This window comes from Rattus rattus, chromosome 7 (genome assembly GCF_011064425.1).
Source record: "Rattus rattus isolate New Zealand chromosome 7, Rrattus_CSIRO_v1, whole genome shotgun sequence".
In the NCBI taxonomy this organism is placed as follows: domain Eukaryota; kingdom Metazoa; phylum Chordata; class Mammalia; order Rodentia; family Muridae; genus Rattus; species Rattus rattus.
Window position 1 is genome coordinate 119,996,715 of NC_046160.1, and position 16,441 is coordinate 120,013,155.

The 16,441-nt window shown below is 49.2% G+C and overlaps 2 gene segments (V, D, J or C); one reads left to right on the forward strand and one right to left on the reverse strand.

Annotated features, from left to right (window-relative positions):
• The window catches only part of LOC116905412, a 154,238-nt gene extending 138,919 nt beyond the window's left edge, over positions 1 to 15,319 (forward strand). Inside the window, 4 exon segments of the C gene segment in view lie at positions 13,672 to 13,962; positions 14,302 to 14,346; positions 14,451 to 14,771; positions 14,888 to 15,319. Of these exon segments, the coding sequence occupies positions 13,672 to 13,962; positions 14,302 to 14,346; positions 14,451 to 14,771; positions 14,888 to 15,210 (980 nt within the window).
• Positions 1 to 16,441, reverse strand: part of LOC116905410 — a 978,601-nt gene that overhangs the window by 20,795 nt on the left and 941,365 nt on the right.

The following is a 16,441-nucleotide window of genomic DNA, read 5'->3' on the forward strand; positions in this document are numbered from 1 at the left end:
TTGGGAATCTATAAAATCATAATTAGGAATTCATGAAACTTAATTTCTTGACATAGCTTTGTTAAATGAGAATACATCTCTCCTTGATCTGGGGGAAAATCTGCCAAAAGGAAAGATTAATGCCCCAAGAATCATTAGGCAATAGTGACTGAAAAGCTTGCCTTGAGCAGGAAGAACAGTCCTGGGATAAAAAATCTCTGAAGGTCCTGTAATTCAGAGTTTACCCATTGAAGCCATGAAAATGGTGGGCCATCTCCACAAAATTCACTTGCTGTACTAGGTCTCTCTTAGATGCTTCTGGAGAGTCTCTCTCTCATGGTTGATGTACATAAAGACTGGCTACTAATAACCAAGAAACAAGGTCAATGTTCAGTTGTTACAAAAATTTCTCTGCCAAGGCCATTAATCCCAAAAAACTTTAATTTAGTCCCAGCCAGACGAAAAGACGCAGTAAACAGCCATATTCATCCAAAATATTGCAAGAATAATCCTTAGACCACATTAAATATTCGTCTCCTGGAAATGCTTGAGCCCAGTTGTCATAATATTCACATCTCAGAACCACCCCTTCCCTGCCCTGCTGTGCTGACTCACTAAACACCACTTGAAGCATTTGCTTGCTTTCCTCATCCAAAAGTCGGCACATTTACATTTCCTTAAGAAACATGGCAGGCCTGTACATTAACACCTTCAACTCATGGTATCACCTTCTGTCTTCATCACTATCTATTGCTGTGAAAAGACACCATGATGACTGCAGCTCAGATAGAATGAAAACCTTTAGATTGGGGTTTGTTATAAATTTAGAGGCTTACTACATTACCTGCATGGTAGGAACCATATTAGCATGTAGACAGAACATGATGCTGAAAAAGCACATGGCAGTTCTACATATGGATCAACAGGCAGCAACAAGATAGCAACAATGGACATGGCTTGGGCACTTGGACCAAAAGCAAACCCCAAGGGACACCCATATCCTCCAATAAAGACACATGTAATATTAGAGTTTTTCAAACATGCATTTAATAAGGTTATTGAAGCTCTTCAACCTCCCTTCTATTACAAACCCAGAGAGGTAGTGGAAGAATGGTTGATAGGAAATGGAGGTTTTGAACCTGTTTAGAAATAGTTCTTTGGGGCTATTCCAATCATTGTTGTCAGTTTTCCAGTCCTCTAGCAAAAACACCAATGCAAATCATCAATGGCAGTTACAAACCAGAAGGAACTATTGCGTTCAGCAATGAGCCCAAACCCACAGAGGCACTCGCTGCCAGGAATATCACAAGAAGTTTTTTGTAACTTATTTCTCTACAAAGTCACAGTAAGCAAAGATCAGCAGTGAGACACAAGGTGAAGCAGGCCTGGGCTTCCTCAATAAAGGCTAGGGAGGCAGAGAGGCAAACCAAGGCCAAAGGCTCCTCCCCTGTCTGTAGGGACATATTTTATTCTTTCTAAACGTCACATGTCTACTCACATGTTTGCTTCAGCAAAATATCCTCTCACCTGTGTCTGCTTCAACATCCATTCACATATCTGCTTTAGTAAACATGATTTATTCTTCTGAACCTTTCTGCCCTGCAAAAGTTCATATGTAAAAAACCTTAATTGATTTCCCAAGAAATTAGAAAATTATACTTCGGCTACATCTATCCCAATAAGGCCATACCTACTCCAATCAAACCACAAGTCATAAAACCACTGCCTAACCATTCAAGGTGAGCCTACAGAGACCATTAAATCCAATCCAAGTAAGCAAGCCAGGGACTACTTCTCCATTTAGCCCCTCTAGTCACATGGGAAACTGCAAGATGATACAAAGGAAAATGAGGACTCCAAGTATGTGTCAAGGTGAGGATAGTGTCCAGAACAGCAAGGCAACATCACAATGCATCAGCTGTCTGTCAACTACTAAGAGGACATGAAGGAGCTGGTCCTACAGCTTGCAAGCTGAAAATATTCCATGACACAGAACAACAACAGGATATCCAAGAAGAGTCCTGCTGCAGATCCAGTATTAATGGTACAGCAGAAGCCAGAGACCTGGAAACATACCCCTGACTCACTGCAAGGAATGATGTCTGGAGTAAAGGGTGTAATGTAGAGGTGCATCAGAACACACCACGGCTTCAGTTTCTTTGTTTGGTTTATTTTGCATTATTTTTATTGAGGGATTGCAAATACAGAATGCAGGTGTGAGATGCCATTGAGGTGGTGGTATTGCCAACCTTGAAGAGTGTGAATGTAGCAGTGTAGCATACATTGAGCAGGAATAGGCTGATGAAGACAGTGATGGCTGTCCAAAGCCTGTCCAGCTCCCCATCTAGGACTCAGCTTAGATCCCATCAGTTCCAGCTCTGTTGAGAGAATATCGTGTGTATCCATATGGATGTATCACCAATCAAGTTAAAAAAATCTATGGGCCATACAAAAGGGAAGAGTAGAATGTAGAGCATCTGGAGGCAAAAAGACACCAGGCATAGTTTCAGGTGACACAGAATAGTGTGGGAAAATGTGATAAGACAAACTCATAGTAACTGAGCACAGGTCTTCAGCCACAGAGCAGATGTAGACTGGAATAAATTGGATAATTTAAATTATGATCTGATAAGTGAAAATCATAGCAACATGGCGAAGGTAATATATATTGTAATATATATTTTGAGTCTCAGTACTGATTCAGAGAAAATGAGACTGGGAGGAAGAACTGGACAAAACTTCTACACAGCTCTGCACAGAGAGGGGGGAGTTAGTGTTTGCACCAACAAGGTAGGGCTAGCTTAATTTTCTGTGTGGCAGAGTGGGTTGATAAGGAGGAAAGACCGGTAAAAAATACCTAGGCTAGACAAACAGGCCTCTCTGGGGGGCCAGGTCTGCTTTCCGCTCTCCTCGGGCCAGTAGCCTCAGTTCCCAAAGTTGCCATATCTTTGTCCCAGAGCTCAGCTAGACATACAGAACCTAATAGTAGTCTGAACTGTGAAGACCCCTCCTAGTATGTCTGCCACCTCAGTGCTAAACCAGACTAGATGGAGAGAGTCTGTGACCTTTTCAGGACAGTGGCGGTACATCCTTCCTTACCTTCTGCCTGCCCATTTGTAACCAAGTGCAGAGAGTCAGAGTGATGACAGAGACCGTGTCTAGTGATACCCAGACTCAAAAGAGGCATTGGTGTGATGGTTTGTATATGCTTGGCCCAGGGAGTGGCACTATTAGAAGGTGTGACCTTGTTGGAGTAGTTGTGTCATTATGAGCATGGGATTGAGACCCTCACCCTAGCTACCTGGAAGACAGTACTCTCCTAGCAGCCTTCAGATAAAGACGAGAACTCCCTGTTCCTCCTGCACCATGCCTCGATGATTGCTGCCTTGTTCTCGCCTTTAAAGATAATGGGATGAACCTCTGAACCTGTGAGCCAGCCCCAATCAAATGTTATTGTTTGTAAGTCTTACCTTCGTCATGGTGTCTGTTCCCAGCAGTAAACCCCTAAGACAAGTGGGAGGAGGGACATACTGCTCAGCTATGAAGAAACAATGATTGTAAGCAGAGGAAGGGCATCTAGACATAGACTGACCCCCTCTGTGTTTATTTGTATGGGTTATGGAAAGGCACAGAAACACTTAGAAAGTGACGCTTGTATCTGTCTCAGATGTCCAGCATGTGCATATCGAGGAGGGTTCTATGAGGACGTGGTGCTCTACATATGGCCATAGACCCACGCTGCTACATGTGTCCATTTGCATGCAAATGAGTGTACATGCTCAAGACATGTAAACTTCGTGATGCTCAGCAAATTGGTTCACATGGATCTGGCATGAGCATCCTTGAGAAAATCAGGACCATTCTACTGCCCTTCCTAGGGCTTCATCCATATCGTGTGCATTTACCTGTCACCTATGGACCAGTTAACCTGGATCTGGGTCAGCCTGACTCACATCCATGATGACATGTGTTCTTGGGGTACAGTATGGTCATAACCACATCCTTGGACTTTGCATGGGAAAGAGGAAGACAGGTGGTCCACCTAGGGTTTTAGAAGGATATGAGAGATGAGTGAGGAATTGGTACACCCTCCACTGGAAGAATGCATAGAACCCTCACCAGCCCCCTGGCACTGGAGGGCAAGGCACAGTAACTCATCTGAACACTTAGGGCACTTGTGCAAGTACAGGGCCCACAGCTTCCATCTGTGCAGAGACAAAGCTCCATGTCACTGAGATATGCAAGGCATCAAACTGAGGGAAGAAGAGTTTGGCCCTGACACGGGCTCAGATTAGACTCCTCCTTGGTACCCTTGGTAGGTGACGATCTACAATCCACCACTTGAGTCCAAGGTTCACCCCATGAGTAATTCTCACAGAGAAGGGCTGTCAACAGGAGGGGCATGAACAGAGGTCCTCAGGAGAGAAAAAAGGGAGTTCTTCCTTCATGTGACTTAGGACTCTTCCTTGGTTGTTTGGATAACCCACGTATCAATCCAAAGTCTCCTAGCTGGGTGGACTCCCATTGCCGGTGACAGTCTGACTAGGCAGGTGTAGGGCATAAAGATGTTCATGTGCTCACAGACAATGGGGAATCTAGAATGTTAAACACACAGAGTTGCCTCTGACAAGAGAGATATTATACCTTGTTTTCCTCCAAGAAGTCTGTTTTACTCCAGGCAGTAAACAGCCTGCTGACCTTTGCATTAGCTGTGTGACTGAGATCACATCAGTTCCCGACCCCCAAGCGCCTTAAGCCGTCACATCAATATCGTCAACCATTAGAGTCCATCGCTATAGGAATGATGTCGCTTGCACTTTAGAAAGGTTTTATAACCAGCACTGTAGTTGTACCTTAAACTTTGTGATATGTAAAGAATTGAGCGAATTATCAAAAGGAAACATTCTGCCAAATGATGTTGTACTTGAATGCCAAAAACAAAGATCAGCATCAACGCTAGTATCTTAAACCAAACAGGGGACTGAGTCATATTAAACTGAACGGGTGCTTCTTGATTCACACAGACCCACACTGCTGTTCTGTTTGCGGAGACCCATGCAGACTAGGTACTGGTGCACATAGTCAACGAGATGCTGAGGGAAGAGAGCTCCTACTTTAAGATAGATTAAAAGGGCACTGGACTTGGCTATTGACCTCCAGGCCACGCTTAATGATGAGGCAACTAAGAGTCACTGTATAGCCAGAAATGTCCCACATGTGCCAGGGTATAAGATGGATGGTACCACACACTTGGTGCAGAGAAAGAGAGTGTATATGACAGACATAGGCACTTGTAGACTTAGTACTCAGCCCACTCATGGTCTTCTTTGTCTAAAAATGAAGGAGAATCCATAACTCGGTCCATGAGCATTACATAACACACCTGTAGCTCCACCCACCTCACCTTCACCCTTTTAACATTACAGATCATCAGGTTATATCAGGCCTGTGGCACTCTGGGAACCAATCTCCATGGCTAGTCTATATCCAGAATGCTGATGGACCAACGGTCAAGGAAGACTCTCTACCTACCACTCTGATGCATTTTCCTCCTGAGCTTCATAGTCAAAGAGAGGATCCATGAGAGTATCCAGGGACCAACCACAGCCCTATCAGCACATGGTTCTCCAGCCATGTCCTCAACTGTGTCTACCCTTGGTTATTGCTCTTTAATAGGTACCTTGTCTCACTCTGGCTTATAGGTTCCCTATGTGACTATGATATGATAGTTCTTCATCTCAGGTCCGCTGAGTATCAACATTCTCACAGACCTAGAGCCTGCCTTTTGCTCTGAAAGCTGTATCTTCTCAACTTGGCACTGACACAGACAGCACCTCCATTCCTGTGTGTATTGACCCACATCCTACCCAGAAATACTCCTCAAGAAGCCTCCTCCTCAACCTATGTTCTTCCCCGGCCAGCACAAGCTCCTAAATCTGTGTTCTGGGTCTGATCCTTGGACCTCATAATGTGGATCTTCTGTTTACAGAGGTTCACCCCAGCGTCCTACACTACAATTACCCAGCATGGGCACCTCTGACCAGACATAACCATCCTGATTAACAATCTGCTTCTTGTTCTCCACATAGCAGTCTTTCTGATGAGGCCCACATAACCTGCAGGCTCCTCACCTCTTTCTCTGACACTTTCACAACACATTCTTCCTTCCTTCCATTATTACATACTGTCAGTGTCTAAAACCCAGAGAGACACCTGGCTTTTCATAGCAGTCCCAATCGTTCAAGTTGAGGACCCTCACTTTAGTGAGGATGGCCAGTCCCATGACCCTTCAGAATTTGTTCCCATCTACATAGTCCTGAGGCCCTGAAGATCACCTTCTCCCAATATCTGTACCTAACTCCTCCTGCACAGACCTGCAATGAGCTCCTTCCTCTACTCTCGGGGATCCACCAACCTGTGTATCGCGTGCCAGAGCAGGTTTGATTACCTCGTTCCATATTCTCATGAGCCCCTGAGACCAGAACTGGAATCCCTGATTCCACAATCTAAACCATCAGGTTCCCATGGCAGTCCGTTTTAGAGACCTTCTGGTCCGTACCTCTTCTTAATTTATCCAAGGCATTCTCCTGAGTCTCAGAAATGCTTCTGTCTGAAGACATAATTTCCTCTACTTGGAAACTCAGGCAGAGCCTCGAGCCTCTTCTATAACCCATTCAGTTTGGACGGCACACCAGGCTTATCAGTGTTTTCTTGAGATAGCACTAGCTAGAGACAGGGACAGAGAGGTTTAGCCACCAAAGCTGGACTTAGATCACACATGAACAAGAGGCCCAGAGGCTATGAACCCTCTCCAATGAGCTGGTCAGGAAAGAGTGGGCATAATCACTCAGCCTCAGCCAGCTCAGGGACCCAGAAGGCCCAGGTGCACAGAGTATGAGCACATCCAGGCTTCCTACCTTGTCCCTGAGTCTCAAGAGTACTACATCAACTTCCCCACATCCCATGAACTAATCTCAGTCAGCTTTGGACTCCCTCATGTCCAGACACAGAAACCCCCGCCCAGAATAAAGGGAACCTCAGGAAATACCTATGCCACCCACTGTCAATCATGTTCTTACTCAATCATAGGGTGGAAATAGGGTGGCATTCGCATCCCTGGAACAAAGGCTGTGACTCTGGGAAAGACAAGAGAAAGCCAGGAACAAATCACATCTGCTTTTACAGCTTCCACATGACAAAGGGGTCAGCACTGAATGAAGCTGCAGAAGAAGACCTCACAGACTGCCAGCATCTGTAGCCCTTCCAGATCTTTGAGTCATCCTATCACAGGAGATTGGGAAGAAGTTGACAGACCAGCCCAAGCAGAGGAAGCCTGTGTGTTCAACAGTAAATGTGTTTGCCAGCAGCCTGGTGTCAACCGAGCAGACTCTGGCGAGTGCTTGGGAGACAAGCACAGGCAGCTAGAGCTGCACAACCCCATAGACAACAAGCCTGAACCACAAGGAGATGATGAAATAAATCCAGAAGACTGCGGAATCAGTTTGGCCTGGACCACAGGTTGATAGAACCAAGGCAGCTGAGCCCTGTGGTAAGTGACCCGGAGGGCAGAGGGAGGGAGCTTCCAGGGCATGCCTGGGAATGCCTTCAGGCCTTCTGAGAAGCAGAAAGTAAGCACCCTGGGGTTCCAGGAACCATCCCAGCACTCAAGAGTTACTAAGGGAATAGAAGCAAACCTGAGCTGAAGGAGAGAAAGAAAAGTAGAGGGAAGCCCAAGCCACTCAAAGTATCAGGCAGGACAACTTCCAGTGAGCTGAGAGAACAGGAGTGCTGGAGAAGGCAGAGCAAGCCCAGCAGATCAAGAGAACCTGCATAGGAGTCTGGATGACTAGAGAAACCCAGAAGCTGAGAGAACAGGCTTAACAGCTGGCATGGACTTAGGGATATGCAAGCCTGGGGCACCAAGCTGATCTGCATAGAGGGCAAGGGTAAGTGGGAATCCAAGACATTTAAGAATGACCAGCGCTGGGCAGAGAGGTGGCCTGGGAGAAGATGGCTGGTCTTCCCCATGAGTCCAATAGCAAGATTGTCGGAATAGGTTATCCTATGACAGATGGCAGTATCAGGGACCAAATGAAGACGCTATGGAAGAATTAGACCATGTGGGAGTTAAGAGTTAAGGACACAAGGCTGACCTGCCCATGGGAACTACGGCTGATAAAAGTGCTGTGATTCAGGGCATTTCTGGAAGCTCTGTGATCCAGGTTGCAGTACACAAGTAAACTGGGACAGACGGGAGTTCTGGGGGTTCAGTTCAGATACTGGGAACTTAGGGAACCAGAGTGAGTAGCAAAGGGAAGCTGGGGCTGATGGCAGAGCTATGAGACGGCACTGGAACTCTAAAGACCAGACCTTCTAATCAACTATAGAGGAAATGGGGTAGGTAGGAGTGGTAGATACAGCTGAGCATCACAGGGGATTGGGGACAGCTATACTGGGGCTAGCAGTGCAAACACAGAAATCGGGGGACCAAAGGGGGAAATGAGGATGACCTTGGGTAGATAGAAATGCTGGATGCCTAAAAGGTACCTCCAGGAGCTTAGGGAACCTCGAAGAGCAGCTACAAAGCTGGTGGTGTTAGAGACACTTTCAGAACCAGATCTGGCAGGTTGGCATGTAGAAATGGGGTTAATGGAGATCCAGGACAGTGACAGATTCAGGAGAATAAAATACAAACAACCGAAAGAGTTATGTGCCCTGTCAGAAGCTGATCTGACACCCACAGCAGAGACATCTAAGGTCTCACAGCCCGCATCAAACGGGCTTCTGAGCTAAGGACAGCACAAAAGGAAGGAGGCATCAAGCCATCCTGGGGAAGACAGTGCAGTAGTAGCCAGGAGTGTAAGCCCAACAGCAGTGGGACTGGTGTAGCAGCCAGGGACAGGGTCCCTGCCAAGATGAGCCTCAGGGGAGCTGAGCAACTGAGAAACTCACCAGCTGAGAAGCTCAGGGGAATCAGGGTAAGTGGAGGTTCCAGAGAACCAGGGGAAGTCAAGAGCTCAGAACCCAAGAAGGGGCACCTGCTAAAGAGCTAAGGCCTGCGAGAGTGGGGAACACTTTCAGCAGCTTTAGGGAGCCAAGACAGGTAGAAGTGTGGGGACCCAAACAGGGAAGCTCCAGGGGAGCTAGGAAAGGTGGAAGTGTGGAGACCCAGGCAGAGCAGCACCAGGGAAGCCAGGAAAGGTGGAAGTGTGGAGACCCAGGCAGAGCAGCAGCTGGGGAGCAAGGAAAGAAGTGTGGGGATCCAGGCAGAGCAGGTCCAGAGGAGCCAAAAGTGGAGGTGTGGAGTGGGGACTGGGACAGGGTAGGGCAGGGCAGGACCTGGGAGCTGGGGACAAATGGGGCAGCGCCATGGATGGGGGAAGGGAAGGTAGGGACCAGGCAGGCAGAGCAGTGGAGCCAGGACAGGTGGCAGCAGGGGCAGCCAGGACAGGTGGAGGTGTGGGGACCCAGGGGCAGAGGACAGGTGGGTGGGGGACCCAGGCAGACCAGGACAGGTGAAAGTGTGGGGACAAAATGGGGCGCTTCAGTGTGTCTGGGGAGCAACGAAAGGTAGAAGTGGGACCCAGGCAGAGGGCACCAGGAGTGTGGGGAACAGAGCAGAGCAGCTCCAGGGGAACCAGGACAGGGGAAGTGTAAGGCAGAGTTAGGGGGGACAACCCACAGGGGCAGGATAGAATGAACAGGGGGGGGATGGGGATGCAGGCTGAGAGGATACAGGGGAAATGTGGCAAGTGGAAGGGCAGGAACAGAGGCAGAGTGGCTACAGGGAAGTTGAGGCAGGTAAGACTGTCGGATTCCAGGTCAAAAAACACTGAAGACCAGTAGAAAGGAAACTGGTGCATGTGGTAGTGGGGGATTCGTAGCTTAGCAGTCACAGGGAAGTGAACCAAGTAGGAATGCAGGCATGGGGGGCACAGCTGAGCAAACACTAAAGAGCTGTAGCTGAAGGGCTATAAGGTACCAAGCTGAGAAGCTGCTGGGAATCTGGAGCTAATGGGGTGTGGGGGAGCAGGCTGAGCAGCTATACAGGATCAGGGATAGGTAACTGTGTAAGGAGGCAGGCTGAGCATCTCCACGACAGCTGGAGCTATTATAAATGTGAAGCTCCAGACTGAGCATCTGCAGGGACACAGAGGCAAGGGGGAGTGTAGGGATCCAGGCTGAGTAGGTGGAGGGAAGCTGTAGTAGGTGGAGGTGGAGGCCCAGGCTGAGGAGCTACATGGGAACTGTGGCAGGTAAGAGTGTGGGGAACCAGGCTGAGCAGCTCCATGGGAACTAGTGTAGGTTCAGTGCTAGGAAGATAGGAGTCTGAGAGCACACGAGAGAGCAGGATGTACTGGGTATGTAGAAACCGAGGCCAAATACACACAAGGGAGCTGAGGTTGGTAGTAAGGGAGGATTCTAGACTTAGCGGTCACAGGAAAACTAAACCAAGTAGGAGTGTGGGATCCTAGCTGAGTTCTATAGAAATGGAGGAACTGGGGGAACTATTAGTAAATATACTAGGCATAAAATTTCGGGGAAACTGAGGCCAGAGGGAGTGTGGGGATCCAGGCTGAGTAGATCCAGGGAAGCTGTAGTAGGTGGAGGTGGAGGCCCAGGCTGAGGAGCTACAGGAGAGATGGGACATTAGGGAGGGCAGGCATCATGGCCAAGCAGATACTCAGTAGCTGAGATAGATGTGGGGGACCAGCTTAAGCAGCAGACACAGGGGAGCAGGATCTAGTCAGCTTCTAGGGATCCAGGCTGTGTAGACATGGAGGAACTGGGGGAGCTATTAGTAAATATACTAGGCATAAAATTACAGGGAAACGGAGGCAAGTGGGAGTGTGGGCCTCCTACTGAACAAGTAACAGAGAGCCAGAGCTGATGGGTAGAAGAGGAACCAGGCTAATGAGCTCCAGGAAATCTGTGGGGACTCGGTCAATGGGAGAACAGGGTGAGCAGCTGTAGAGGGATAGGCGAAAATGTACAGAGTCAGGCTGAGCAGTTACATGGGAGCTGGAGCCCTAGTTATGTGGAGGTCCAGGCAGAGGGGCTGGAGGGTAGCTGAGGGAAATGGTGCTAGAGAATCAGGCTAGGCAGACACAGGGGAGCAGGTTCTAGTCTACCTATGAGTGGGGATCCAAGATGTGTAGAGAAAGGATAGCAAAGGTCATGGAGGATTCCAGGCTTAGGGGTCACTGGGAAACTAAGACTGGTGGAAGTGGGAATGTCCTAAGTGAACAAAGTCCACAAAGCTAGAGCCAGTGGGTGTACAGGTAGCAGGCTGAAGGACTATAGAGTATCTGGGGTGGATGGGAATGTGGGGAGCCCTGCTGAGCCACTACAAGGACGGTGTGGCTAGCAGGCTGTAGGAGACCAAGCTGAGTATCTGAAGGGAAACCAAGGGAAGTGGAAGTGTAGGGTTTTAGAAATGAGCAAGTGCAGGGCACTTGAGGCAGGTATCAGTGTAGGGAACGAGACTGAACATTTCACAGGTCACCCAGGGTAGGTAAGAGTTCTGGAACATCAGAGAAGCCTCTGGAAGCCCTAAGCACCTACAATAGACCTAAGGCAGGTGGGGTGTAGGGAATAAGCTGTGCAGCTCCTGAGGAGGAGGACAGGTTGGAGTAGAGGAGGTTCTGACTAAAGAGTTGAATGGGAGCAAGGCAGGTGGGAATGTGGAGGAACTAGCTAGACAGAAGTCCAGATGAGATTGAGGGCCACATGATGCCATGAGCCGATGAGCTGGCCTTAGAAATCACTCTGCTGGGACCAGGGCCAGGGGTTTGAGGAACAAGGCTGAGGTGAAATGGTAGCATGATAGGGAGGCAATGGCAGAGAGGAAGGAGAAGGCATGCTTAATTCATGGTGGAGTGCAGGGAGGGAAAGAGCCAGGAGGTCTAGGCTGGAGCTGATCCAGCTTTCTGCACTGATGAGAGGGATGGGACTGAGTTCTTTTGGCTCCAGGAGCCAGGGAAACAAGACAAAGGGGCCTAGCAGAGCAAGGACACATCTGGATCTAGGACCAGGAGAAGAGGGCAAGACCGAAAGTTCAGGAGGTCATGGGAGGGAGTGGGAAATCTACAAGGGACTGTCTTTAGAAAAGAGTAAGTGCCCAGTGGAGGGAGTGCCCAAGAAACAAGTCCAGTGTTGGGAGAGATCGGGGTGGGCAAAGGCTATATGTGCAGTAGGCAGGCCCAAGTCCCCAGGAAGGAAAGAAGAAGTGCATTGGAAAACGGGTCAGGTCTAGCAGGAGCCAACTGAGGTGCTCAGGACTGAGAGGCAGAGACCAAGACACAGGAATCGCTGAGCTCATGCAGGTACCAAGAATAACTGAGAGCTAAGAGAAAAACGATCTAGGGAATAGGGGGACATGAGGAAGGACTGTTGGCTGAGAAGGGAAAGGGAAAGGCACAGGGAGAATCCTAACGGTTGGCATAGACAAAGGAAATACACAGGCTTTGGGTCGTTAGTCCGGGGCTCTGGATACGATCCACCGAGATTGTGGAAACAGAAGAGCAGGAAGATCAAATCTGTCCCAACTATACAGGGACACACGATCAACCTACAAAAGGAAGGAGGTGTGAGGATCAGGGGCTGAGCAGGGAGGAGGTGTGTGGAGGTGTTAGACCTCAGGTGCAGCAGAGACTAGCATGGCCCTGGGGATAGAGGGAAGGACCCAAGGGACACAAGGGACAGGAGGGCGAGGTGAGGTGATGACCAGCATTATACAAATGGGGGCGCTGTCCAACTTCTAGGGCCCTGTACTACTGAGAAAGGAAAGGGACTTCCCAAGGTTTGGCAATACAAGCCCCATGCAAAGCAAAGGCAGAACCCATGGCACTGTGAAGACAACACTGGAACAGAGGAGAAGCCAAGGCTGAGTTCACCAAGGTCACATTAGTGAGAATACACCGCAAGGAGAGGGGAGGCACTGAGCACCCAGGTCAAACCAGACAGGCCCATGCTGAGTCCCTGGAAAGTGGGGGAGGGGAGCACCTGGTGACCTGTAAGAACTGCGAGATTTGAGGAGAACCAAGGTAAAAACAGGCTGGGCTAACTTAATGCAGGACACACGTGGAGGCAAAGCTAAGAGGGCTGTGTATGAACCACAAGTGAATCCTGATCCAAGAATAGAGAGTGCTAAACCTATTTAGATCAAAGCCAACTAAAAGGACAAGGCCAGCAAAACAAAGCTAAGGCCAGAGATCTTGGACTATGAAGAGTTCAGAGAACCTAAGATCAAGGACCATTAGTGAACAGACCAAGGCAGGTAAAGCAGCCTAGGAGTTGACAAACACAGGAGAATACAGTAGACAGCAGGGATGACCCGACTTCAGTTTGGGCTTCACTGTTGTCCAAACTGTGTGCAGCTTATGGCCCACGGGTAAGAGGTTTAGCATTAGAACACAGATACCTGCATTGGACAGTTGGTGGGGGAATAGAGATACCCATACTGCAAGGCTCTTTGGGCCATTTCCTGAAAGTGTAATAGGAATGGGCCTAGGCTCAAAGGGATTAGGTGTGATCTGGCCTGGTGAGGCTGACATTGGCAAGCCCAATGGTTGGGTGTTGCCTCCTCCATTTATACAGCCAGGGACTTGGGGAGGGTACAAAATGGAGGACTTGTAGAAGCTTGGGTCCAGACCTGTCAGACAGAATGATCATTCATACTTATTCTTGTAGCTGAAACAACAGCCCCATCTGTCTATCCACTGGCTCCTGGAACTGCTCTCAAAAGTAACTCCATGGTGACCCTGGGATGCCTGGTCAAGGGCTATTTCCCTGAGCCAGCCACCGTGACCTGGAACTCTGGAGCCCTGTCCAGCGGTGTGCACACCTTCCCAGCTGTCCTGCAGTCTGGGCTCTACACTCTCACCAGCTCAGTGACTGTACCCTCCAGCACCTGGCCCAGCCAGACCGTCACCTGCAACGTAGCCCACCCGGCCAGCAGCACCAAGGTGGACAAGAAAATTGGTGAGAGAACAACCAGGGGACGAGGGGCTCACTAGAGGTGAGGGTAAGGCATTAGACCGCTTACACCAACCAGGGTGGGCAGACATCACCAGGGAGGGGGCCTCAGCCCGGGAGACCAAAAATTCTCCTGTGTCTCCCTTCTGGAGATTTCTATGTCCTTTACACCCATTTATTAATATTCTGGGTAAGATGCCCTTGCATCATGACATACAGAGGCAGACTAGAGTATCAACCTGCAAAAGGTCATACCCAGGAAGAGCCTGCCATGATCCCACACCAGAACCAACCTGGTGCCTTCTCACCTATAGACACCAATAACACACAGCCTTCTCTCTGCAGTGCCCAGAAACGGTGGAGGTGTTTGCAAGCCTTGCATATGTACAGGTAAGTCACTAGGCCTTAAACTCCAGCCCCAGGTCCAACGAATGTCCTCAGAGGCCCATGTTGGAGGATAGTGACATATTTCCACCTTTCTTCTTCATGTACAGGCTCAGAAGTATCATCTGTCTTCATCTTCCCCCCAAAGCCCAAGGATGTGCTCACCATCACTCTGACTCCTAAGGTCACATGTGTTGTGGTAGACATTAGCCAGGACGATCCCGAGGTCCGGTTCAGCTGGTTTGTAGATGACGTGGAAGTGCACACAGCTCAGACTCACCCACCGGAGGAGCAGTTCAACAGCACTTTCCGCTCAGTCAGTGAACTCCCCATCCTGCACCAGGACTGGCTCAATGGCAGGACGTTCAGATGCAAGGTCACCAGTGCAGCTTTCCCAGCCCCCATCGAGAAAACCATCTCCAAATCCGAAGGTGGGAGCAGCAGGGTGTGTGGTGTAGAAGCTGCAGTAGGCCATAGACAGAGCTTGACTTAACTAGACTTCTGCCCTCTTACTGACCTCTATGCTGACCACTCTCTGTATCCACAGGCAGACCACGAGGTCCACAGGTATACACCATGCCGCCTCCCAAGGAAGAGATGACCCAGAATGAAGTCAGTATCACCTGCTTGGTAAAAGGCTTCTATCCCGCGGACATTTATACGGACTGGAAGATGAACGGGCAGCCACAGGAAAACTACAAGAACACTCCACCTACGATGGACACAGATGGGAGTTACTTCCTCTACAGCAAGCTCAGCATGAAGAAGGAAAAATGGCAGCAGGGAAACACTTTCACGTGTTCGGTGCTGCATGAGGGCCTGCATAACCACCATACTGAGAAGAGTCTCTCCCACTCTCCGGGTAAATGACCCCAGAGTCCAGTGGCCCCTCTTGGCCTAAAGGATGCCAATACCTACCTCTACCCCCCTTTCTCTGTGTAAATAAAGCACCCAGCTCTGCCTTGGGACCCTGCAAAAATGTCCTGGTTCTTTATGAGATACAGAGTCCAGCGAGGTCATGGGCTGAGGGGCGTCCAGGGTTTGAGGCCTGAGGTTTGACTAAGGAAAAAATGTGGTCTACACTGCCAGACCTAGCACTTTTGATTTGCTGGCATGAACAGAATTTACCTCTCACTGAAAAGTGGAGGCTTTATCCCTCTCTCTTTCTCTTCCTCTACCTAATACATCTATAGTGGGCACAGAATATATCACCAAAGTAAGGACGACCCAAACTCCACCTCCCTCAGTCCACCCTTACCCCTCTTCCTGGCCAAGGATCCCACTGAAGGCACTCAATGGACACATATGGTCACAGGATTTCAGACAGACCCTTGCTATTCCACCACTCAATGCAAGAAGCATTCCAGAGACTAAGTCTAATGTAACGATGCAGATAACTGTCACTGCTCTCTCACTGCATGAGAATCAACATGGACCCATTAAAAACAACCTGATGAGCAACCCTGAGGGCAAGAGGCCCATATGTATGCATGCACACACATCTTCAAATGCACAGCACAGTGACACACACACACACACACACACACACACACACACACACACACACACACTGGAACCTCACATGGGCATCCTGTGCAGTACTCACATATGAAAAGAAACCAGGTCTACACACAGGATCATCCCAACATTCACAAGTGGGCCAGCTGAGACAGATACAACTTTTCTCTGCCTCAGATGCCCACAGACATCTTCATGCACACATGAGTTCCCTGGGGTCAATCTGTCCCTGACCCTGGGATGCTGCCCCTAACCTCACACAGTTGGCACCCATCCAAAACTGTATAACTTACTCACTTCCCACTGTGGATCTTAACTGCAGTCCTAGCATCATGGGGAATCAGCTCTGCAATCCCTCTGGCCCTCAGTTCTTGGTCATCAGCAGATACAGGATCAGGCAGACCACACAGACTCTACCCATGAGAGGCACAGGCCCTGACTCAGCCTAGCCAGGCTCAGAACTCAAGGCTGGGACACACAAAATGACCTCTTGTATAGGCCAGGCCACCATCAGGTCCAGGGTGTCTGGTGAGCTCAGGGACAAAACTACAGCACTTTGGGGAGCTGAAGTTTCTGGTCCAGA